The following is a 26,381-nucleotide window of genomic DNA, read 5'->3' as shown; positions in this document are numbered from 1 at the left end:
CTAAAATGAAAAGGGTGATGTGGCTTACCTCAATGAAGACAAGTTCATATAATAAATAATAAACTTTAATCTAGACTGGCAACACGTTAAGTGGGTCGGTGCCCACTTCCTCAGGCCAAATACAGTGCCAAAGTAGTAATAAGTCTAAGCAGAAGACACCTCTGGCTTAGGCTTATTACTACTTTGGCACTGTATTCGGCCTAAGGAAGTGGGCACAGACCAATGAAACGCATTGCCAGTGCAGATTAAAGTTTGTTATTTATTATACGAATTTGTCTTCTTTGAGGTAAGCCACTCACCCTTTTTATTTTAGCTGTTTTATTTTTAATGCAGTTTTATCATACCTTTTTCCCTTTGTGCTCCCCACCACGAGTTACAGACTACGCAGCAAGCTCATGGTGAACCAGAACTCGTAGGAGTGAGTAACATGCTGACATGTCATTGCATTAAAGCGGTTCTGGAGGTGTGGTTAGCTTACAGGGACAACAATGGGTGATTTGCATATTCAACAGTGATGCATCGTGGGAGACATAATATGCTCACTTCAACCTGAAATATCGCAAACACCTTCTGTTTTAAGAAGGCAAACTTTTATTTTGCAGGCGCAGTAGTTCTGCACCTGCGCAGTACGCTCCGGTCCACGAGGCGGTGATTGACAGCACCGCTCGCACAAGGGCAGTACCTCCAGGTCGGCCTGACGTCATCACTGCGGACTGGGAGCCAAAGGAAGCGAACGGCTGTGGGCAGAGCTGCTGGGGCGAGGGACATGCTGGGAGCTTGGGGCTGGACGAAGCCCCGGGTAAGTAGCACTTGTTTTGCCTAATAATGCCTTGATAACTCCTTTAAGAAGGCAAACTTTTGTTTTGCTTTTCCCTGCCAAGAAAAAGACTAATGTTACCACCACATAACCAGAAAAAACTCTCTTAAAATGTACCCAAGGAGGGTCCACAACTTCAGGGATCATGCAACGGACTGCCTTGTTCCTCCCTACACCATGCCTCAAGTCATGTTAAATGAATCTCATTTCCATCCCACAGACTAAAGGTGCGTGCACACATTCAATTTTGATTGGTGAATTTTACTACCTCCACTTAGCATGAAGGCAACAGACTTTGAATACAATTTAGAGATTTTGTATAAGTGAGTTATCCTACTACATGGAAGAGGTGAGATTGGGCAATAAAAATTGGATGTGTGTACGCACCCTAACACTGGAGGGAAGTTGAGTGCTAGGCTAGGTCAGTGTTTTTCAAATCTGTCCTCGTGACTCCCCAACGTTGTATAATTTGTAGGCAACCTCACCTATGCACAGGTGGGGTAATTAGTGTCTCAGCTAGGTGGATTCCATATAGCTGAGACACTGATTACCCTACATGTGCATAGATGAGGCTGCCTGAAAAACATGCACCTTTGGGGAGTCACAAGGACAGGTTTGAGAAACACTGGGCTAATTTATGTCTCTTGGACCTCTTAAGGTGTGTACACACCTTTGATGGATGTCGCCCGTCGGGGATTGGGACCGATCCATTTGGACGACATCGCTGGGCCAGGCTGCAGAGGTGAGTCAGTTATGCAGCTGATGGCGCACTGTGTTGCTATGCAAGTAGGTAGAGTTGGGGTAGGGTTGGGGGTCCGCTGTACACACACTTGATTATTGGCTGAGGCGGTCTTTAACATTAGTCAGGTCTGTTTACAAGCCTTTATGGATGCGTACCTATTAGTGTAAGAGACCTGCTGCAGGAATGATCTGCCTCCTGAGCAATGAAAAAGCACTCTACCAGAAGTACCGCAAGTATAAGAGTAACTTCTTAAATCTGACCTGAAAGCCCTAACATAGAACAGCGTTTTCAGTAAACAACTCTTCGATTATTTGGCCAAGTACAACAAAAAATCCTGGTGATTCCCCATAACCTATATGGGTACCTTGTGAGTTTATTGGAACAGCACCTTTCCATAGATCCATTCAGTTTTCCTGTCTTGCACTGTTGAAGGTCAAATGGTCAGTAACAGCAACTGAAAAGTTGGCAAACATGGACAGATGAACAATACTGAAATTGAGCAATAAACAACTGGTGCTCTCAAGGTTTTTTCATCATATTATAATATCCTGGGATTTTGGATTCTGAGCAGATGCCCTGCCAAAGGTTTTTGACTTGACCATTTGTCAAATAGTCTTTATTGCTAACAGGGGCTCTGTATTGGACTAATAAGTGGCTGAAGCGAGGTGGGGGTTACAATAGCTAAGAAGCAGAAAGCCATTAAGGTCATGCTTAACAATGTGTATCAAAAGGCCCATACACACGGCGTACAAATGTCTGTACAGATACGTGTTGAGCAACGGTTTGTTCGTGTGGACACGGCAAGCGACAAAGACTGTCAGCAGACTGTCTGCAGACACAGCCATGTTTGAGCGATTCAACTGGTGAATCTCCTGTGACTTTTGTCTCACTAAACTGTTGCTTAGTCTGTTGGTGTCCTGTCGTGTGTACGAAAGTCTTCTACAGACAGCAGTCAATACCATAGTACTACTACTATACTAAGTCTATGGCAGACAGCTTCTGTCTTGTCTTCACACTTTCTGTTGTCATGTGTGTAGAACTGCTGCGAACTCGAGTTGTCATTGCCATAAATATGCTGTAGTCTCTTGTCTGTTTGTCGCTGCCTCACAACTACAGACAAATGTATGCAGTGTAAGGGTTGCCCAGGACACAGGAATTTATCACACACTCCACTTATGTGTGGAGAACCTTTTTTTTTTTCCACGGTGAGGGAATATTCTTGATACAAATTGCTTTACTTCAGTGTACTACCTTACTACCCCATTTGTAAATCATTCCTTAAAGGGATACTGTAGGGTGGTCGGGGGAAAATGAGCTGAACTTACCCGGTGCTTCTAATGGTCCCCTGCAGACATCCTGTGTTGGCGCAGCCACTCACCGATGCTCCGGCCCCGCCTCCAGTTCACTTCTGGAATTTCTGACTTTAAAGTCAGAAAACCACTGCGCCTGCGTTGCCATGTCCTCGCTCCCGCCAATGTCACCAGGAGTGTTTTGCAGAAGCCCAGTATGGTCTGTGCCTGCGCAGTACGCTCCTGGTGACATCAGCGGGATCGAGGAGACGGCAACGCAAGCGCAGTGGTTTTCTGACTTTAAAGTCAGAAATTCCAGAAGTGAACTGGAGGCGGGGCCGGAGCATCGGTGAGTGGCTGCGCGGGCACAGGATGTCTGTGGGGGACCATTAGAAGCCCCGGGTAAGTTCAACTCATTTTCCCCCGACCCCCCTACAGTATCCCTTTAAGTAGTTTTGCTGTGCATTTGCGTATTGTTTTGTTATAAAACATGTATTACAAATGCACTGCAGTGGATAGAATGTGGAATGCACACACAGTATATGGTGATACTATAAAACATTGGGGAAATGAAAATCACAGTTTACCATATTGAATACATCCAAAGGTTGGTTTAGTTGCGTACGAGAGGAACCGGCGCAGGAGAATTGAGTGCAGGATACAGCCTGTATGACTTATCCTGCTCCTGCACAAATTCCCATTGATTTTAAATACTATTTTCCCTCCAGGCTGCCATGGATGGTGGGGAATGAAATAATTTGGCTTCCAGCAATTGGTGGAGGCCGAATTATAGTGTTTTATAAGTAACTTCAGCTCCGTCTTCTGACGGTGCTGAAGTTACTCACTGCTGCGCCCAAGTCTCCTGCTCTGGAATGGCAGTGTTCGGTTTTAGTTGTGAGAATATTTCTTACCATGTAGGTACTCTAATAAGATGTAGAATATCTCTAATGGCAAGACTTGGAAATGACCCAAGGGTGAAGCATCGGAAGACTCTGTACTGACAGCAGGTACTTTAATGCATCGGTTATTTCGTTTAAACTTTTGGTTCGGGATGAGGGTGAAGCTGCTGCATGGCAAAGCCATTGTTCTTGTTCCTTTAACAGTTTTTTTCTGAAAAACACAAACATATGCAAAACCTGTTTGAACATTTATATCATTCTATCAGAATATAATATTTTTGTTCTTCCTAAACCAGTTATCTATTTGCTTGCAAAACAGAATATGGTTTCAGTGTTCACAGTTTAGTTCTGCAATTTCAGTTGTCCTTATTTAAAAAGTTCTTGCCTTCAAAACACATACTGTATATACAGTAAGTAAGCTAAGAGTAGTTGTGTCACTAGTAGGGGTGGTCAGTGAGATGCAAATAGTTCTGTGTTGATGCAGATTTATGCAAATATTGTATGCAAATGTATGCAGCTTAAAAATGTACCAATTAAATTCTAACTTTGCAAACGTTGATTGATAATCCTAATCCTGCATCAACAAAAATTATTTCCATCTTATTGACCTTCCCCAGCCCCTATTGCGACATCCAGCTGAACTATTATGCAAACTGATATTTATATATAATTTTAAAGAGAGTCTGAAGCGAGAATAAATCTCGCTTCAGACCTCATAGATAGCAGGGGCATGTGTGCCCCTGCTAAACCGCCGCTATACGGGGTTCCCTTCACCCCCAAATCCCCTCGGTGCAGCGGGGGAGCGCCTCCTGGTTGGGGCAGGGCTAACCGCCGCAGCCCTGCCCCACGCGCGTCTGTCAGCGCGTATCTCCGCCTTTCCCCCGCCCCCCTCAGTCTTCCTTCACTGAGAGGGGCGGGGGAGAGGCGGCGATGCGCCGCTGATAGACGCGACTGGAGGCAGGGCTGCAGCCGTTAGCCCTGCCTCCAGGAGCGACCAAGTCTGCGACCAAGTGTTGCAGTGGGGGGTTTGGGGGTGAAGGGACCCCCGTTTAGCGGCGCGATAGCGGCAGTTTAGCAGGGGCACACATGCCCCTGCTAACTATGAGCTCTGAAGCGAGATTTATTCTCGCTTCAGAGTCTCTTTAATATGTATTTTACATTACAAAAAAGCAACAATTTTATGAGCTCCGCTCCGCCTTCAGTCTCTCAGCAGAGATCGCCGCTCGGAGCCTGTTAGACGGCGAAACCGACGGTTTTTTAACGTTGTACAGTGCCGCGATCTACAGCAGTGCAGTACTGGGGACAGCCGTGCGACACAAAACTGCCTATGACAGCCGATCACGCTGATTGGCTGACGGGGGAGGGATATAAAATAAATAAAAAATAAGCAAATGTATTTAAAAAATAATCAAATAAATATTTATGAAAAAAATAAAACATTGGGGAAGCGATCAGACACCACCAACAGAGAGCTCTGTGGGGAGAAAAGGGGGAGGGGGGGTTGTGCTGCCCTGCAGCGAGGCCTTAAAGCTGCAGTAGCCTATTTGGTGAAAAATGGCCTGGTTACTAGGGGGGTTTAACACCGCGGTCTTCAAGTGGTTAACAAGTTCATTTGCGTGTTAACACATGTAACTATTGTCAGCTCTTTTAACAGTTCCATTTGATTTTAAAACTCCCTTTGCTTGCAAAATTCAATCTGTCATTTAATTTGGGGTGACTACAAATGAAGTTATTCAGTAGTACTACATCCTATATATGCACTCCCTGCAGGGCTGATGTGAATCCACTGAGAATGTTGTGCACATTGAACGCAGAAGAGTTGTCTATCACCCGTAAACCATGCGTGAAAAATGTGTAATAGAGGAAGAATCCCCTCATTCTCCTGCATAGTAACTGCACATGACTTTTACATATACCCACAGTTACATTGCCTTGGGTCCAATCAATGTTCTTGTTTCCTGTCTGCACCCTTTACATTTTCTCTTGCCAAGGGCTGGTTTCGATTTCTATTTAACTTCTACTCTATGGCTATAGAGAGTTGGAATGCCCCAACACAGATTCACTGGAACATCGTATCAGCTGAGGTCCGATGCACAGATCTGCCCCTTGCAGGGAATGGCCCTGGCCTTTTCTATATCAGATATAGAAAAGGTAGAGGACTTTCGTTCTGCAAGGTGGCAGGGCTACATGCTTGTACCCAGTTGATATGGTGCTCCCATGAATCTTATTATACAGACAACGTGCCTGTAACATCCCCTATAATGGCGGCTGCGGGTACGCAGGATACCTCTGCAGCCGCCTTTGTTCTCGGTACTGAGGCCTCATCCGTTCCGCTGGCGTCTAGCACGCCAGGGACAGGACTGTCAGTTGCTCATAGGGTCGCTGTCTCACGCGGGCGCGCGCGGAGACAGGACCTTTATGCTGGAAGAAGGCATGTCAGCTGACCTGCCGGTCGGCTGACGTCAGGAGAAACTCACGGCGCCTGGATTGGCTGATTGGCAGGGGCGTGGCTGTGGGCTCTCCTCGCTGCTTCATAAGCATTCTCCGCTCACTTGCAAACTGTCTGCTGTTGCGAATACGTCAGTGTTAGCGCTCAGACCTTAGACTAGTTCCGGTGTGTTTTGATCTGGGAGGAAACCAGGGATTTCACACAAGACTAGGATTATTGCCTTATTGTATTATTGATATTCTGTGTACGACTCTGGCTTATCTCTGACTCTGATTCTGCTCTACGTTTCTGTACTTCTGCCCATCTGATCTAAGTTGCCGAACCTCTGCCTGAATCATTACTATTCTCTTGCCTTCTGATTTTGTACTGTACCAGCCTGTCTGTTGCTGAACCTTGCCTGTCTGACCCTTCTACTCTCCAGTGAGCCCTTGTCACTGGAAAGGTGCTCTGATAGTACCCACCAGCCCCTCTGGTGAGGTCTAGCTAAACTATCTAGTTACTATTGTTGGTAGTACCCACCAGCTCCTCTGGTGGGGTCTAGCTACTATTTAGTTACTGTTGCTGATAGCGCTCACCAGCCATTCTGGTGTAGGCTCCTAGCTATCCCGCTTCTATCTTGGCTAGTACCCTCCAGCTCCCCTGGTGGGGCCTAGCACAGATTGGTTGCAGATAATACCCACCAGCTCCACTGGTGAGGTTTAGTCAAACTATCTGCCATTTCCTCTGGTAGTTCTCTCCAGCCCCTCTGGTGAGAGCTACCCTCTACTGTTGCACCAAACACTATTGTCACTACATCTCTGCTTTCTATACTTGCATTATTGGTGATACTGCAGATCACCACATAATCAGGTATAGAGTCTGCATTATTGGTGATTCTGCAGATCACACAATAATCAGACGTCTGTGTTGCTACACCAATACGTTATACAATTGTTACAGTGCCTGAGCATACACGTTAGCAATGCAATGACAGGGCAGGATGGTCAACAAGGTAAAGTATTCACTTCCTGACCAGGAACTTTGTTTTGCTCCCAAGAAGCAGATGCCATCTTAATATAGCTTTAAAATTCATTAGCTTTAGCAGTAAAATCTTTTATGTTACATAATTTTAAACAGCAAGATTAAAATCGGACTCCTCAGTTTATCATTATTATTATTTATTGTACTTATAAAGCGCCCCAAGAAGAAACACATCATTTAGTGGAACCCTTTAAAAGGGACCCCGAGCTCTAATTAAAATCAAAATCTGAACTTACCTGGGGCTTTCTCCAGCCCACCGTAGGTCGGGAGGTCCCTCGACGTCCATCTGGCTCTTCTCCCAGGGCCTGGTCAGAAATGGCTCCCCGGCGGCTCTCGGCGACACTGGACCCGAGTGTCGGGCTCCTTCTTCCTGAGAGGTGACATCAGTCGTCACAACGCCGGCCGCCTCGTGTCATCACGCTGGCCGGCGTGACAGTACGGCGCATGCGCGATTTGTACGGTGCATGCGCGGTTTAATCGCGCATGCACCGTACTGTTACGCCGGTCGCCGTGATGACGCGAGGTGGCCGGCGTGGTGACGACTGATGTCACCTTTCAGGAAGAGGAGCCCGACATTTGGGCCCAGTGTCGCCGGGAGCCGCTTCTGACCAGGCCCTGGGAGAAGAGCCAGATGGATGTCGAGGGACCTCCCGACCTACGGTGGGCTGGAGAAAGCCCCAGGTAAGTTCAGATTTTGATTTTAATTAGAGCTCAGAGTCCTTTTAGGTACTCCTCCTGGTACTGCATAGAGCAATTATCTGGCACTTTGGGCCACCTGAAGCTACCTCCCTGAGATGCCTCTTTAAGCAGACATGCACAATCTTTTCTATTTGAACTGTTTTACTGACAGGACTCTAGGAGAAGAGCATAGGGAAGTGGGTGGAGGGAGGGATACTGGGTTATTTTTTCTTATTTGGGTTTGTTTCTGTTTGTGTTTTTTCTTTCTTTTTATTGTTATATGGTTATATAACCTACTAATCAAGTAGGCATGCTTAAAGAGACACTGAAGCGAAAAAAAAAATTATGATATTATGATTTGTATGTGTAGTACAGCTAAGAAATAAAACATTAAGATCAGATACATCAGTCTAATTGTTTCCAGTACAGGAAGAGTTAAGAAACTCCAGTTGTTATCTCTATGGAAAAAAACCCTTAAAGAGAACCTGAGGTGGGTTTGAAGAATATTATCTGCATACAGAGGCTGGATCTGCCTATACAGCCCAGCCTCTGTTGCTATCCCAAACCCCCCTAAGGTCCCCCTGCACTCTGCAATCCCTCATAAATCACAGCCATGCTGCTGACAAACAGCTTGTCAGAGCTGGCTGTGTTTATCTCTATAGTGTCAGTCTGCTGCTCTCCCCGCCTCCTGCAGAACTCCAGTCCCCGCCTGCATCCCTTCCCTCCCTGCTGATTGGAGGGAAGGGACGGGGCAGGGACCGGAGCTCTGCAGGAGGCGGGGGAGCAGCTGAGACTGACACTACAGATGTAAACACAGCCGCACAGCACGGCTGTGATTTATGAGGGATTGCAGAGTGCAGGGGGACCTTAGTGGGGTTTGGGATAGCAACAGAGGCTGGGCTGTATAGGAGATCCAGCCTCTGTATGCAGATAACATTCTTTAAACACACCTCGGGTTCTCTTTAAGCTCTACGACTTTCAAAGTCGTGGAGAGGGCTGTTATCTGACTTTATTGATTATCTCAACTGTTACTAAACAAATTCCTTTTTCTCTCACAGAGGAGAGGTCATTAGTTCACAGACTGCACTGAAAGAATCATTTTGAATGCTGAGTGTTGTGTAATCTGCACATATTAGAGAATTATGCAATGTTAGAAAAAACACTATATACCTGAAAATAAAAATATGAGAATATTTTCTTTGCTGCTAATCTTCTAGTAATTATTCATAGTACACAACCAATTCATTATATCATATTTTTTTTCCCGCTTCGGTGTCTCTTTAAAGAGCTGCCTCCTTAGTATGCAGTCTACAAAATGGACACATTTCATCTCTAATCCTTCAAATGTGTTGTTACAATTCTGACTGTATGCTTGGATCACTAAGGGCCCGTTTCCACTAGTGCGGTGCGGAATCGCCGCATATCACCGCTGACAAAATCGCATGCGGATGCGATTCCGCATGCGTTTTTGCCACGATTTCGCATGCGATTTCGCATAGGCAGGGTATATGCGATTTTAACCATGTCACTGCCTGTGTCAATTTACATTACTTTCAATGCGAAATCGCACGCGAAATCGCGGGAAAAAACGCATGCAAAAAACGCATGCGATTTCCCTATTAAATACATTGCCTGCGATTCGCCTGCATTCCACACGCAGGCGAATTCTGCAGGGTCTACCGTGCAGAAAAATCCTGCACATAAAAACGCAAATGAAAACTGACAAGTGGAAACAGTCCCATCCACTTGTATTGCCTATGCGAATCCGCATGCGTTGTCTGCATGCGAATTCGCGCTAGTGGAAACGGGCCCTAAGACATGTTATATGCTGTGTTTAAAAATGTTACTCTCAATATAACACTGTTTAAAAAATAAAATAAAGCGCATATTACATAAACATATTACGCAGTGCTGGACAATAAATAGGGATACATACATTGTAAACAAGGGGTGACAGACAGAGAGGTAGCAAACGGTTATACAACAGAACAAGGTTATACATGCAATCAGGGTATAAAATGTGTTTTACAGAGACCCAGTAAATCAAGTCCAAGTTAGTCCACGAGAAGGGTGTCATTGCTTGTGTAGCAAGATTGAGAAGGACACACGGGGCAGGGAAGGGGGGGGGGGATAGGTCCCTACCTCACCCTTTACAATCTAAAGGGTGAGGTAGGGAACCATAAGGTAGGGCTGTGGAAAAGGTGCTTGACTGAGAGAGTTAGAGTGTGGTAGATGGGGGGTAGGCCATTTAAAAGACTCTTCATAAACTGAAGAGTCAGTTTACCATACAATGAGGAGTCAGATTATTTGTTGTACCAAGTCCACAGTGTGAAATGGCCCTAAATCATCTGTGACCTTTACAAGTATGTTCTCTGTCACGTAGAGTGGTATGGAATGGTTTCCTTTAAGAAAGGCTGTAAAATAATAATGCAAGTATATTGCATTACTGATCAAGGCACAATATGAAGCAAGCTTAGGTCTTGTTCACATTACAAATCGCCAGCACTATCGCAAGCGATTTGGTGAGTGCTTTTCAAAGCGCTTTTCTAAGCGCTTTTGCTCAGTGATTAATTTTTTCCCTACCTGACGTCAGTCAGGAAGTTAACTCTTTGAGCCGGAAATGAATAAATACAATGTATTTATTAATTAAAGCGCTTGTGTAATCGCAATTCAAAGCGCTTTTTCAAGCACTTTGCGATTTCTCTATACTTTCTATTGAACAGAAACACTCAGAAAATGGTGCAGGAGCTGTGTTTGCGATTCAATAGAAAGCAGATCGCTTATGTAAGAACACTCAAATAAGCCACTCTCCCCATTGCGGTGAACAAGCGCTAGCAGCGGGAAACGGACGTCCGCAGGGGGACATAGACCTGGCGCCCACTCTCCCGCATTGCATCTGACCCTTGCTGACTGTAAGTGTTTTACTATTTTTTGAATAAATTATCCTAATTGCAGTGCTGGCTTCATCTCATCTCTCCCCTCGATACAAGAGTGCTTACTGTTACACAGCCTGTGCACGCTCTCCAAGGGAATTACATCCTTACAGTCTAAAGCTAAGTGGAGTCAAGCCCAGTCTCCTGCTGTAATTTTGAAAAGTACTGGAATTTCATCTTTCTTTTCAAATAGTTTTATTGAGGTTTTCAAATAAAAAAACAGCTTATGACAATACAAGGGAGTAACATGTCCCAATTAGCAGCGCATAGTGATTCTTATACAACAATATTTTATGCACACGGCACACGTCACTGGAATCAAGATAGGCTACCTGCTGAAAAAGGCTGGGGAGGGATCAATCTCCCATTGCAACCAGTCGGACTCGCCAGCCCAGAGTGGCCGGCGTACCCTCTAGGGGACCATGGTCCTTTGTCTACTATAAATCCAACCTCAGATCCTCTTAAGGAGGACCTAAACACAAATAGGACAAACATAGAGAGAAAGAAAAGAAGAAATGGGGAGAGAGAAAGAGAAGGCTAGCAAAGGGAGGGTAGGGGGGGAGGGATAACCCGCCGCAGTACTGAAGGCAATTGCCTTGTTATGATAGGTTACTTACCTGTAAAAAGGTTAGCTGTGACCGGTGATAGTAAGGTAAGCTTTCCAAGGATCCCAAATTTTGTCGACCTTATCTCTTCTGTCAAGGAGAATTCCTGCTAGCTGTTCTTCGATCATGAAATTAGAGACTCTGGTTTTCACCTCTTCAAAGGGAACAAGTTGTTTCTTCCATGCCCTAGCAATGGTTTGTTTGGCTGCTACAAATATAAAAAGGGCTAGAGTCCCTTGGGATTTTGTGAGAAGGTCGATGGGGAAATGAAGTAATGCTGACCACGGGTCCCTATGAATTTGCTTATGGAAGACCGCTTGAAGCAGTCTATAAACTTTGGACCAAAAGCGGGAGAGCATGGAGCAAGACCAAAAGGTGTGGAGAAGATCTCCAGGAGATTGACAGCCTCTAAAACATAGGTTGTTACCTCCCAGATGGGCCAGTCTTGAAGGGACCCAGTACCACCTCATCATGACTTTCAAAGAGGACTCAACTAGGCCCAGATTAATCGAGATGTGGAATGCGTTCCTCCAAGCCTTGGCCCATTCCTCGTTTGGTCTCGTCCCCCGCAGGTCCAGTTCCCATTTTGTAATGTAAGAGTGTTTGAAGGATGGGCCCGGGTCCATGAGAAAAAGGTATAATCTACTAATCAGACCTCCACCCCCTGGGTTGCGCAGGCAAGCCGACTCAAATACTGAGAGTGGCAGGTCTGCTTCTGGGGCATTCGCAAGTAATGACTGAACCCAGTGCCTCAATTGGAGGTACCTGAAATATACTGACCCGGGGATTTGGTATTTTTCTTGTAGATAGTTCCAGCTAACAACCTTTGCATCTTTAATTAAATGATGAACCAAAAGAAGCTGCTTCGATACCCACCATTTGAAAGAAACTGGGCTTACCAATGCTAGGGGGAATAGAGGATTATCGACAATGGGAAGTAAAGGGAGGGAAGGGGATAAAAGTTTTCTGGAGTACTTAAAAGTGTCCCAAACGCGGAGACAATGTCTAAGGACTTTGCTCATAAGAGGCGGCCTCATCTTGGGGGGTAGCCAGATAGGGCATTGGACAGATTGTGGAGCTACTGCTACTATGTCAAAAAGGGACCATTGAGGCATTTTGGGACCTCTATACAAACCCACCAGAGGGGCTATCTGTGCCACTTGATAATATGCCCGCAAATTGGGGAACCCCAATCCTCCAGAGTGCTTGGGTACATATAAATTAGCTCTTGGTACTCTTGGCCTGGATGGCCCCCATATAAATTTATTAATCCTAGATTGTAAACGTCTCAAGAAATGGGGTGGTATCCATACCGGGAGTAACCTGAATAAATACAGTATCTTGGGTAGCAACGTCATTTTTACAGAGTTGACCCGGCCGAGCCACGATAATTGCATAGAGGACCATTGAGTGATATATTGCGAAACCTGTCTGGCCAGAGTGTAGTAATTAGCCTGGAATAGTGAATTGTAGTTCGGGGTTAAGATTATTCCCAGGTATGGCAACCTACTAGTAGATAACTGAAATGGGACTTCTTTACCCAGCAAGTCCCACTCCCCCAATTCCAAGGTGATGTTCATTAAAAGGGATTTATGTGGGTTGATGGTCAAGCCCGATACCTGTGCAAACTCGTCCATGATAGCCAATAGTGCGGGGATAGAAGTCCTGGGGCTGGAAAGAAAAAGCAATAGGTCGTCAGCAAAGAGATTTAATTTGTGTTGGGAACCTGCTAGCTCAAAACCCTGTACCGCCTCTGAACTGCGTATAATCTGTGCCAGGGGCTCCATGGCCAAAATAAATAATATGGGTGAAAGGGGGCACCCCTGCCGAGTTCCCCTATTCATCGTGAAGCCGGGCGAAGAGAACCCCGCATAATAAACCTGGGCTGTGGGGTTTGAATATAAGGCCTGGAGCCAGGACTCAAAGGGGGCACCAAAGCCCCAGCGTTGGAGCAAGAAGAACAGGTAATCCCAGGAGATGGTGTCGGAATTTCATCTTTCTTGCTTTGAATTGACACTCAAATAAGCGACCATTGCACTAGCACTTTTAAGGCGATTTTAAAAAGACCAGCGCTTAAAAAAGAGCGAAATCGCTCTTAATGTGAACAAGCCCTTACTTATATACACACCACCATTTTAAAACGTTCACATGAAGAGTGCTACCTTGATGTTCAAACAGCTCCGGCAGCTCTCCTGAGGGTTATTTCACACAAACAGCTCAGAGCAGTACATTCATATAATGCACATACATTTACCAGTACATGAAATTTTTCGAAAATAAGAAAAATAACACACAATTTTCTGGACGCGAAAATTCCATACTACAGTAAAAACTTACCCTGATATGAAGTGAAAAATGTATAATAATCACCATTACTGAGGGAAGCCTCTGGACCTGTTTACAGGGCCGGATTTAGGGGCAGGCCCCAAAGGCCGGTTCCTAGGGCGCCAGAATCCACCTGAAACTGAGGGGCGGATGGTGACAGGCTGACCCTGAGATTCGCTCAGCAAGTCCGCACATGGCCTCTTTACTACCCCTGCTTGGAGTGGTGCAGGCCAGGCGGGAGAGAACGGCTCTTACAGGCAGAGGCGGGACAAGGTCCTTCAGCACCCAAGGCTGAGACACCAAAGTGCGCCCCCCCATCCCTCCCACCCCAGCCGTCACACACTGATTGCTATTAGACTAAGTGCCCCAAGGACCCCAACCTCCCCAACACCTTAATCTCTAGTTACCTGGCTTGCAGTCACTGTCATGTATCCCCTTTTCTTATTTCTTTCTGCTTCAAACACAATTGGGAATGACAGCTGAATGAATTGTGTGCCCCCTCCTACACTGCACCCTGAGGCTGGAGCCTCTCCATTTTTTTCTTCTCTGATTGGGCAGAAGCCGCCCTGCCCCTCCCCTTTCCCTGACACAGAGCGGGAGCAGAGTTGCTCACCTCTCCGCTTTCAGTACCGAATAGTGATGGGGATTCCGGCTCTTCTCGGAGAATCGGCTCTTCTGAATCGGCTCCTATTAAAGAGCCGGCTCTTAATCGGCTCTTCATTAAATATCACTAGACACCACTCAGAATCGGAATAAAAGCCCCGCCCCCTTGACAACTCCAGACTGCTTCTCTGACTGGGGCAATCCCTCCTGCTACTGCTCTGCTCCGCCCCATACACTCCTCCAAGCTGCAAGAGGAGGACTACATCTCCCAGCATGCCTCAGCGACCTTTATTACACAGCAAATCAGAGCTGTGTGGGGCGGCTGAGGCATCGGCTCTTTCAAAACTGAGAACCGGCTCTTGTCGTTCGCAGCAAAGAGCCGGCTCGTTCGTGAACGACCCATCACTAGTACCGAAGGTTCCTCTATCTCTTCATCAGCTGCTGCACTGCATCTCTCTCTCTCCAGTCGGCGTCTTTCACATGTGACTCAAGTCACATGATGGAAATCGTCGGCAGGGAGAGATGCAGAGCGGCAGCTGACAAAGCGATAGAGGAACCTTCGGTACTGAGAGCGGAGAGGTGAGCAACTCTGCTCCCGCTCTGGTTGGGGCTGCTGCTGCTTGCTAAATGCTGCCCTCGGGTGGGGAAGAACAAGGATGTACGCATTGGCTCCTGTTCTGCTGGAAGTGAGGGGGAGAGTAGCATCTGGCATCCAATGCTACAGTGAAGGGGACAGCATGCGACTAAGGGGGAGGGGGCAGCACCTGACTACCTATTCTAAGGGGGGAAGGACACACCATCTGACTGCCTATACTGAAGGGGCAGCACCTGACTACCTATTCTAAGGGGGGAGGGCAACAGATTCTGACAACCTATAGGGGGGAGGGGGGGGGCCGCACCAGACTACCTATACTGAGGAGGGATGGACATAGCATCTGCCAACCTATACTAAGGGGGGTGGGCAGCACCAGACTACCTATACTGAGGGGGGAGGGACACAGATTCTGACAACCTATACTAAGGGGGGCAGCATGTGACTACCTATACTAAGGGGGAGGAGGAGCAGAACCTGATAACCTATACTAGGGGGAGGCACCAGACTACCTATACTGAGGGGGGAGGGACATAGCATCTGACAACCTATACTAAGGGGGGGCAGCACCTAATTACCTATACTAAGGGGGAGGAGGGGTAGCATCTAATTAACTATACTAAGGGGGGCAGCACCTGACTACCTATTCTAAGGGGGGAGGGACACAGCATCTGACAACCTATCCCTGACTACCTATACTAAGGGGGAGGAGGGGTAGCATCTGATTTCCTATACTAAGGGGGCAGCACCTGACTACCTATACTGAGGGGGAGGGACACAGCATCTGAAAAACGATCCCTGACTACCTACACTAAGGGGGAGAAGGGGTAGCATCTGATTACCCTGATTACTTATACTAAGGGGGGGGGGGGGGGGCACGTGACTGCCTATTCTAAGGGGGGAGGGACACAGCATCTGACAACCTATACTAAGAGGGGGGCAGCACCTGTCTACCTATACAAGCGGAGGCAGCACCTGAATACCTATACTGGGGGGGGGGGAGACACAGCCACAAGAAAAAAGAGAATCCCAGGCAGCAGTAAGGGGTCTGAATATGCTCAGAGGATCCGAGTGCAGAAACAGCAGCACTAGGTGGGGGGGCAGTGGCTGGTGACAGTGGGCCTTGGCGGTAAAAGGTACAAATCTGGCCTTGTCTGTTTATTTGCTGGGTGCCCGCAGCCAGCTCCAAGAGTCCAGCACTGGCAGTGGTCTCATGTATGCGCAACTTAATGACACCTACAATCTGTAACCACTTACCAACCGCCCACTACCTATGGGCTTCGGCAAAGTGGCACCCCCAGGTCCGCGTAACGCCCATAGGCGTCGGTACCTGGGGGACTGAATTGCTGGGGATCGCACTCAGTAATGCGCGCGCATCTGCCGGCATTAGGCTCCTCTCACCCGCGACATCAACCCGCCGGCGAATTAGCAGCGTCGGCGGGTTGTTAACCCCCTATCTGCCGCATAGTAAGCGTATAATACGCTTTGTAATGTATACAAAGCGTATTATACAGGCTGCCTTCTGCCCTGGTGGTCCCAGTGATCGAGGGACCACCAGGGCAGGAGGCAGCCCCCCTAGTAAGCACATACAAACACTGACCCTGCCCCCTGATCGTCCACAGCACCCCTCAGACCCCCCCTCAGAAAACTGTTTGCACCGAATCACCCCCCTAATCACCCATCAATCACTCCCTGTCACTATCTGTCAATGCTATATTTTAGATTAGGTCCTAATCTGCCCCTTGGGGGCCCCTGACACTGTGAGAAAAAACAATAAAAATCAATTTCCGCTAACTTGTGACAAAAAATAAAATCTTCTATGAACTCACCATACACCCAACGGAATACCTTGTCTTCTTTCTAAAATGGGGTCACTTGTGGGGTTCCTATACTGCCCTGGCATTTTAGGGACCCTAAACCGTGATGAGTAGTCTGGAAACCAAATGCCTCAAAATGACCTGTGAAATCCTAAAGGTACTCATAGGACGTTGGGCCCCTAAGGGCCTGTTTCCACTACACGCAGATTGGATGCAGAAAAACTGACTCCAATGAATGCCTATGGGCCTGTTTCCACTTAACGCGATTTTTCTGATGCAGATTTTCCCATAGGCATTCATTGGAATCAGTTTTTCTGCATCCATTATGCATCCAATCTGCGTGTAGTGGAAACAGGCCCTTAGCGCACCTAGGCTGCAAAAAAGTGTCACACGTGGTATCTCCGTACTCAGGACAAGTAGTATAATGTGTTTTGGGGTGTATTTTTACACATATCCATGCTGAGTGGGAGAAATATCTCTGTAAATGGGCAATTGTGTGTAAAAAAAAAAAATCAAAAAAATCTCATTTACAGAGATATTTCTCCCACCCAGCATAGGTATGTGTAAAAATACACCCCAAAACACATTATACTATTTCTCCTGAGTACAGCGATACCACATGTGACACTTTTTTTTTGCAACCTAGGTGCGCTAACTAGCCCAAAGTCCTATGAGCACCTTGAGGCTTTACAGGGGTGCTTACAATTTAGCAACCCCCAAAATGCCAGGACAGTAAACACACCCCACAAATGACCCCATTTTGGAAAGTAGTCACCCCAAAGTATTCAGAGAGGGGCATGGTGAGTCCGTGGCAGATTTCATTTTTTTAGTCACAAGTTAGCAGAAATGGAAACTTTTTTTTTGCCTCAAAGTGTCATTTTCCGCTAACTTGTGCCAAAAAATAAAATCTTCTATGAACTCACCATGCCTCCTAGTGAATACTTTGGGATGTCTCCTTTCCAAAATGGGGTCATTTGGGGGGTATTTATACTATCCTGGAATTTTAGCACCTCATGAAACATGACAGGTGCTCAGAAAAGTCAGAGATGCTTCAAAATGGGAAAATTCACTTTTTGCACCATAGTTTGTAAACGCTATAAATTTTACCCAAACCAATATACACTTATTGGATTTTTTTTTTTTATCAAAGACATGTAGCACAATAAATCTGGACAAGATGTATATAGAAATTTTACTTTATTTGAAAAATGTCAGCACAGAAAGTTAAAAAAATCTTTTTTTTTTTTTTTTTTTTTTTTTACAAAATTCATGTCTTTTTTGATGAATATAATAAAAACTAAAAATCACAGCAGCAATCAAATATCACCAAAAGAAAGCTGTATTAGGGACAAGAAAAGGAGGTAAAATTCATTTAGGTCGTAGGTTATATGACCGAGCAATTAACCGTTAAGCTGCAGTGGTCTGAATGGAAAAAAAGGTTTTATGACTGCAGTCCTTAACCACTTGCCGACCGCCCCCAGCCGATGGGCGGCGGCAAAGACTGGGCCCAAACGACCGCAATACGCCCATCGGCGGGGGCGGCTGCGGGAGTGGCTATGCGGCGATCGCGTCATTCGTGACGCGATCAGCCGCCGGGGACTGGTTCCGCCCACCGCTCGTAGTAACCCGCCGGCCGTTCGGAAGCGCCGGCGGGTTACTAGCACCCGGATCGCCGCATTTACATTGTATAATAGGCTTTGTAATGTATACAAAGCCTATTATACTGGCTGCCTCCTGCCCTGGTGGTCCCAGTGTCCGAGGGACCACCAGGGCAGGCTGCAGCCACCCTAGTCTGCACCCAAGCACACTGATTTCCCCCCCCCCCTGCCCCCTGATCGCCCACAGCACCCCTCAGACCCCCCCCTGCCCACCCCCCAGACCACTGTTTGCACCCAGTCACCCCCCTAATCACCCATCAATCACTCCCTGTCACTATCTGTCAACGCTATTTTTTTTTTATCCCCCCCTGCCCACTGCCCCCTCCTGATCACCCCCCACCCCTCAGATTCTCCCCAGCCCCCCCCCCAGACCCCCCCCCCCGTGTACTGTATGCATCTATCCCCCCTGATCACCTGTCAATCACCCGTCAATCACCCGTCAATCACCCCCTGTCACTGCTACCCATCAATCAGCCCCTAACCTGCCCCTTGCGGGCAATCTGATCACCCACCCACACCAATAGATCGCCCGCAGATCCGACATCAGATCACCTCCCAAATCCATTGTTTACATCTATTCTCTCCTCTAAACACCCACTAATTACCCATCAATCACCTATCAATCACCCCCTATCACCACCTGTCACTGTTACCCATTAGATTAGACCCTAATCTACCCCTTGCGGGCACCCAATCACCCGCCCACACGCTCAGATTGCCCTCAGACCCCCCTTTATCAATTCGCCAGTGCAATATTTACATCTGTTATTCCCTGTAATAACCCACTGATCACCTGTCAATCACCTATCAATCACCCCCTGTCACTGCCACCCATCAATCACCCCCTGTCACTGCCACCCATCAATCAGCCCCTAACCTGCCCCTTGCGGGCAATCTGATCACCCACCCACACCAATAGATCGCCCGCAGATCCGACATCAGATCACCTCCCAAGTGCAGTGTTTACATCTCTTCTCTCCTCTAAACACCCACTAATTACCCATCAATCACCTATCAATCACCCCCTATCACCACCTGTCACTGTTACCCATCAGATTAGACCCTAATCTACCCCTTGCGGGCACCCAATCACCCGCCCACACGCTCAGATTGCCCTCAGACCCCCCTTTATCAATTCGCCAGTGCAATATTTACATCTGTTATTCCCTGTAATAACCCACTGATCACCTGTCAATCACCTATCAATCACCCCCTGTCACTGCCACCCATCAATCACCCCCTGTCACTGCCACCCATCAATCAGCCCCTAACCTGCCCCTTGCGGGCAATCTGATCACCCACCCACACCAATAGATCGCCCGCAGATCCGACATCAGATCACCTCCCAAGTGCAGTGTTTACATCTCTTCTCTCCTCTAAACACCCACTAATTACCCATCAATCACCCCCTATCACCACCTGTCACTGTTACCCATCAGATTAGACCCTAATCTGCCCCTTGCGGGCACCCAATCACCCGCCCACACACTCAGATTGCCCTCAGACCCCCCCTTATCAATTCGCCAGTGCAATATTTACATCTGTTATTCCCTGTAATAACCCACTGATCACCTGTCAATCACCTATCAATCACCCCCTGTCACTGCCACCCATCAATCACCCCCTGTCACTGCCACCCATCAATCAGCCCCTAACTTGCCCCTTGCGGGCAATCTGATCACCCACCCACACCAATAGATCGCCCGCAGATCCGACATCAGATCACCTCCCAAGTGCAGTGTTTACATCTCTTCTCTCCTCTAAACACCCACTAATTACCCATCAATCACCCCCCATCACCACCTGTCACGGTTACCCATCAGATTAGACCCTAATCTGCCCCTTGCGGGCACCCAATCACCCGCCCACACCTCAGAACGTCCTCAGACCCCAGCCCTGATCACCTCGCTAGTGCATTGCTTGCATCTATTTCCCCCCTCTAATCACACCTTGAGACACCCATCAATCACCTCCTGTCACCCCCTAGCACATCTACCCATCAGATCAGGCCCTAATTTGCCCCGTGTGGGCTCCTGATCACTCGGCCAAACCCTCAGACCCCCTTCCGATCACCTCCCCAGTGCATTGATTGCATCTATTTTCCCCTCTAATCGCCCCCTGAGACACCCATCAATCACCTCCTGTCACCCCCCTAGCACTCCTATCCATCAGATCAGGCCCAAAACATCCTGTCATCTAAGAGGCCACCCTGCTTATGACTGGTTCCACAAAATTTGCCCCCTCATAGACCACCTGTCATCAAAATTTGCAGATGCTTATACCCCTGATCAGTCATTTTGAGAAATTTGGTTTCCAGACTACTCACAGTTTTGGGCCCGTAAAATGCCAGGGCAGTATAGGAACCCCACAAGTGACCCCATTTTAGAAAGAAGACACCCCAAGGTATTCTGTTAGGTGTATGATGAGTTCATAGAAGATTTTATTTTTTGTCAAAAGTTAGCGGAAATTAGATTTTTATTGTTTTTTTCACAAAGTGTCATTTTTCACTAACTTGTGACAAAAAATAAAATCTTCTATGAACTCACCATAGCCCTAACGGAATACCTTGGGGTGTCTTCTTTCTAAAATGGGGTCACTTGTGGGGTTCCTATACTGCCCTGGCATTTTAGGGGCCCTAAACCGTGAGGAGTAGTCTAGAAAACAAATGCCTCAAAATGACCTGTGAATAGGACGTTGGGCCCCTTAGCGCACCTAGGCTGCAAAAAAGTGTCACACATGTGGTATCGCCATACTCAGGAGAAGTAGTATAATGTGTTTTGTGGTGTATGTTTACACATACCCATGCTGGGTGGGAGAAATCTCTCTGTAAATGGACAATTGTGTGTAAAAAAAATCAAAAATGTGTCATTTACAGAGATATTTCTCCCACCCAGCATGGTTATATGTAAAAATACACCACAAAACACATTATACTACTTCTTCTAAGTACGGCGATACCACATGTGTGACACTTTTTTGCAGCCTAACTGTGCTAAGGGGCCCAAAGTCCAATGAGTACCTTTAGGATTTCACAGGTCATTTTGAGACATTTGGGTTCAAGACTACTCCTCACGGTTTAGGGCCCCTAAAATGCCAGGGCAGTATAGGAACCCCACAAGTGACCCCATTTTAGAAAGAAGACACCCCAAGGTATTCTGTTAGGTGTATGATGAGTTCATAGAAGATTTTATTTTTTGTCACAAGTTAGCGGAAATTGATATGTATTGTTTTTTTTTCACAAAGTGTCATTTTCCGCTAACTTGTGACAAAAAAAAAATCTTCTATGAACTCACCATACTCCTAACAGAATACCTTGGGGTGTCTTCTTTCTAAAATGGGGTCACTTGTGGGGTTCCTATACTGCCCTGGCATTTTAGGGGCCCTAAACCGTGAGCAGTAGTCTAGAATCCAAATGCCTCAAAATGACCTGTGAATAGGACGTTAGGCCCCTTAGCGCACCTAGGTTGCAAAAAAGTGTCACACACGTACTCAGAAGAAGTAGTATATTGTGTTTTGGGGTGTATTTTTACACATACCCATGCTGGGTGGGAGAAATATCTCTGTAAAAGGACAATTGTGTGTAAAAAAAAATCAAACAATTGTCATTTACAGAGATATTTCTCCCACCCAGCATGGGTATGTGTAAAAATACACCCCAAAACACATTATACTACTTCTCCTGAGTACGGCGGTACCACATGTGTAGCACTTTTTTGCACCCTAAGTGCGCTAAGAGGCCCAAAGTCCAATGAGTACCTTTAGGATTTCACAGGTCATTTTGCGACATTTGGTTTCAAGACTACTCCTCACGGTTTAGGGCCCCTAAAATGCCAGGGCAGTATAGGAACCCCACAAATGACCCCATTTTAGAAAGAAGACACCCCAAGGTATTCCGTTAGGAGTATGGTGAGTTCATAGAAGATTTTATTTTTTGTCACAAGTTAGCGGAAAATGACACTTTGTGAAAAAAAAACAATTAAAATCAATTTCCGCTAACTTGTGACAAAAAAAAAAATCTTCTATGAACTCACCATCCTCCTAACGGAATACCTTGGGGTGTCTTCTTTCTAAAATGGGGTAATTTGTGGGGTTCCTATACTGTCCTGGCATTTTAGGGGCCCTAAACCGTGAGGAGTAGTCTTGAAACCAAATGTCGCAAAATGACATGTGAAATCCTAAAGGTACTCATTGAACTTTGGGCCCCTTAGCGCAGTTAGGGTGCAAAAAAGTGCCACACATGTGGTATCGCCATACTCAGGAGAAGTAGTATAATGTGTTTTGTGGTGTATGTTTACACATACCCATGCTGGGTGGGAGAAATCTCTCTGTAAATGGACAATTGTGTGTAAAAAAAATCAAAAATGTGTCATTTACAGAGATATTTCTCCCACCCAGCATGGTTATATGTAAAAATACACCACAAAACACATTATACTACTTCTTCTGAGTACGGCGATACCACATGTGTGACACTTTTTTGCAGCCTAACTGTGCTAAGGGGCCCAAAGTCCAATGAGTACCTTTAGGATTTCACAGGTCATTTTGAGACATTTGGGTTCAAGACTACTCCTCACGGTTTAGGGCCCCTAAAATGCCAGGGCAGTATAGGAACCCCACAAGTGACCCCATTTTAGAAAGAAGACACCCCAAGGTATTCTGTTAGGTGTATGATGAGTTCATAGAAGATTTTATTTTTTGTCACAAGTTAGCGGAAAATGACACTTTGTGAAAAAAAAACAATTAAAATCAATTTCCGCTAACTTGTGACAAAAAAAAAAATCTTCTATGAACTCACCATCCTCCTAACGGAATACCTTGGGGTGTCTTCTTTCTAAAATGGGGTAATTTGTGGGGTTCCTATACTGTCCTGGCATTTTAGGGGCCCTAAACCGTGAGGAGTAGTCTTGAAACCAAATGTCGCAAAATGACATGTGAAATCCTAAAGGTACTCATTGAACTTTGGGCCCCTTAGCGCAGTTAGGGTGCAAAAAAGTGCCACACATGTGGTATCGCCGTACTCAGGAGAAGTAGTATAATGTGTTTTGGGGTGTATTTTTACACATACCCATGCTGAGTGGGAGAAATATCTCTATAAATAGACAATTGTGTGTAAAAAAAATAAAACAATTGTCATTTACGGAGATATTTCTCCCACCCAGCATGGGTATGTGTAAAAATACACCCCAAAACACATTATACTACTTCTCCTGAGTACGGCAATACCACATGTGTGGCACTTTTTTGCAGCCTAACTGCGCTAAGGGGCCAAAAGTCCAATGAGCATCTTTAGGCTTTACAGGGGTGCTTACAATTAGGCACCCCCCAAAATGCCAGGACAGTGAACACACCCCACAAATGACCCCATTTTGGAAAGTAGACACTTCAAGGTATTCAGAGAGGAGCATAGTGAGTCCGTGGCAGATTTCATTTTTTTTTGTCGCAAGTTAGAAGAAATGGAAACTTTTTTTTTTCTTTTTTTTGTCAGGAAGTGTCATTTTCCGCTAACTTGTGACAAAAAATAAAATCTTCTATGAACTCACCATGCCTCTCACTGAATACTTTGGGATGTCTTCTTTCCAAAATGGGGTCATTTGGGGGGTATTTGTACTATCCTGGAATTTTAGCCCCCCATGAAACCTGACAGGTGCGCAGAACAGTCAGAGATGCTTGAAAATGGGAAAATTCACTTTTGGCACCATAGTTTGTAAACGCTATAACTTTTACCCAATCCAATAAATATACACTGAATGTTTTTTTTTTTTTATCAAAGACATGTAGCAGAATAACTTTCGCGCTCAAATGTATAGGAAATTTTACTTTATTTGAAAAATGTCAGCACAGCAAGTTAAAAAAGTCATTTTTTTTGCCAAAATTCATGTATTTTTTGATGAATATAATAAAAACTAAAACTCGCAGCAGCAATCAAATAGCAGCAAAAGAAAGCTGTATTAGTGACAAGAAAAGGAGGTAAAATTCATTTAGGTGGTAGGTTGTATGACCGAGCAATAAACCGTGAAAGCTGCAGTGGTCTGAATGGAGAAAAAGGCTCTGGTCCTTAAAGGGAACCTAAACTGAGAAGGATATGGATTTTCTTTTTAAAATAATACCAGTTGCCTGACTCTCCTGCAGATCCTGTGTGTCTAATACTTTTAGCCACAGCCCCTCAACAAGCATGCAGATCAGGTGCTCTGACTGAAGTCAGACTGGATTAGCTGCATGCATGTTTCAGGTCTGTGATTCAGCCACTACTGCACCTAAAGAGATCAGCAGGCTGCCAGGCAACTGGTATTGTTTAAAAGGAAACATTCATATCCCTCTCAGTTAAGGTTCCCTTTAAGGGGCGAAAAGACTGTGGTCCTGAAGTGGTTAAAGAGACACTGTAAATTCAAAAACGTCCCCTGGGGGGGTACTCACCTCAGGAGGGGGAAGCCTCCGGATCCTAAAGAGGCTTCCCCCGTCCTCCTCTGTCCCACGAGGGTCTCGCTGCAGCCCTCCGAACAGCTGCCCGACAGCCTGTTCAATATTTACCTTTCCAGGCTCCAGCGGGGGGCGCTGTTGTGGCTCTTCTGACAGAGATAGGCGTAAATAGCCGAGCTGTACTGCGTAGGCGACTTGGCAGTTGTACGGCGCATTTGTCAACCGTGTGAAAGAAGCCTTTGCATGCTTAGCTTTTACCAAATAACTTCCCTAGACTGTGGCACCATTAGAATACAAGCTGCGCAGATTTGACAGGAATCGATTGTTCTGAGCAGACAATTTCTTAATTAGATATTTCGAGGCACTATTTAGTAATCGGAAGGTAATTATCGATTGTTCCCATAAATGGGTAAGTTTAGGGCATTTTCTGTCTTCAGAAACAATTGTAAAATCCAACTTTTGGATCCAATACATTTTCTGTTGCAATCGACCACAGAATCGTTTTACATTGATTTTCACCACACACTGCCCTGATTTCTTACAATTTGATAAAAAAAAAGTGTGTCAAAAGTTTGCATGATAAAAAAAAAAATTGTACCGTTAATGGGCACTAGAAACTAGCGCAAATACAAAAGGTCACAAAAAGTCTGAGCCCACCGAACAAATGAGGAAGGGGCTTGATAAATTAAAAAAAAAATGCCCTCACAAATGGCCTTTTAGTTGACAAATAATGACAGTTTATATATCAGTTCACGTCCTATGAGTAACTGAGAGCACCTCAATCGTTCTCATTCTCAGCATAATGTTAATGTTTTATTCAGTGAAGTCAGTCACAACTTACAGTAGAAGTATAAATAGTGACATCAAACATCTCTCTTTTCAGCAACACGGCTGTTGAAATACCTTATGGGCTGCTCACGCATACAATGCAGGAGATATTATATAGCCACGGGCACACTAAAGTCTGCTTCCACCCACACACATAAGAGGGCTACGCTTCTTGTTCTCCTCACAGGCGGAGTGAAGTCATACAGTGACCTCAGGCAGTTGCCGCGCTTTTCTCCTCAGTCATCATCGCGCTCTAGCAACGTGACGCGGCCATGAGGTATCTTCCTTCTGGGGCTCCTCGTGCCCATTCTGCAATCTGCAGAGCACTAGAGACGGGTGTAGTGCACTGTGGACGTGCAGCTAACATGTAACGCGCAATGCCGCTTGTCGCCTCAGCCTGGGACTTGGATTGGCAGTTCTGTTGCAGGTAGAGAGAAGTTCGATTTGAATTAGCTCTGGTCATTGTTTTCTTAGCACGTTCATTTCTAGCCTGATGTACTCCTTGGCTTCTTAATAACCGCTGACGAAGCAGAGGAGTGAAGGCTTTGCTGTCGGTACTGAAGACTCCCTCCACTGTTCACATAACTCGAGGAATAAGTGAAGGACATAATTCAGCTAACAGGTGAATGAGCTATTGTAGAATTAGACATTTGAAATAAAAATGAGTACCAGTATATTTTTGTTCATAGCTCCCGACTGTCCCTCTTTT

The 26,381-nt window shown here is 46.0% G+C and overlaps 2 protein-coding genes across 13 annotated transcripts in view; one reads left to right on the top strand and one right to left on the bottom strand.

The window, feature by feature from the left end:
- The window catches only part of FBXO47 (F-box protein 47), a 274,591-nt gene extending 248,601 nt beyond the window's left edge, over window positions 1-25,990 (bottom strand). For 2 of the 3 annotated variants that reach the window (XM_068262736.1, XM_068262738.1), the window contains exons 1-2: window positions 25,686-25,755; window positions 3,760-3,958 (exon numbers count right to left, since the gene is read on the bottom strand). In XM_068262736.1, the coding sequence (XP_068118837.1) occupies window positions 3,760-3,958; window positions 25,686-25,715 (229 nt within the window). In that variant the 5' untranslated portion in view covers window positions 25,716-25,755. Of the gene's footprint in view, window positions 1-3,759; window positions 3,959-25,685 lie in introns of all 3 variants that reach the window. The other variant, XM_068262737.1, reaches the window with a different exon arrangement.
- LOC137541444 (dickkopf-related protein 3-like) overlaps window positions 25,883-26,381 on the top strand; it is a 219,941-nt gene continuing 219,442 nt past the window's right edge. For 7 of the 10 annotated variants that reach the window (XM_068262743.1, XM_068262746.1, XM_068262744.1 and 4 more), the window contains exon 1: window positions 25,883-26,294. The gene's annotated coding sequence lies outside the window, so the exon portion shown is untranslated. The remainder of the gene's footprint in view (window positions 26,295-26,381) is intronic. The other 3 variants (XM_068262748.1, XM_068262745.1, XM_068262749.1) reach the window with 2 other exon arrangements.

The sequence above is a fragment of the Hyperolius riggenbachi genome, chromosome 12, assembly GCF_040937935.1.
Source record: "Hyperolius riggenbachi isolate aHypRig1 chromosome 12, aHypRig1.pri, whole genome shotgun sequence".
NCBI classification, from domain to species: Eukaryota; Metazoa; Chordata; class Amphibia; order Anura; family Hyperoliidae; genus Hyperolius; species Hyperolius riggenbachi.
This window is presented reverse-complemented; position numbering and strand designations above follow the sequence as displayed.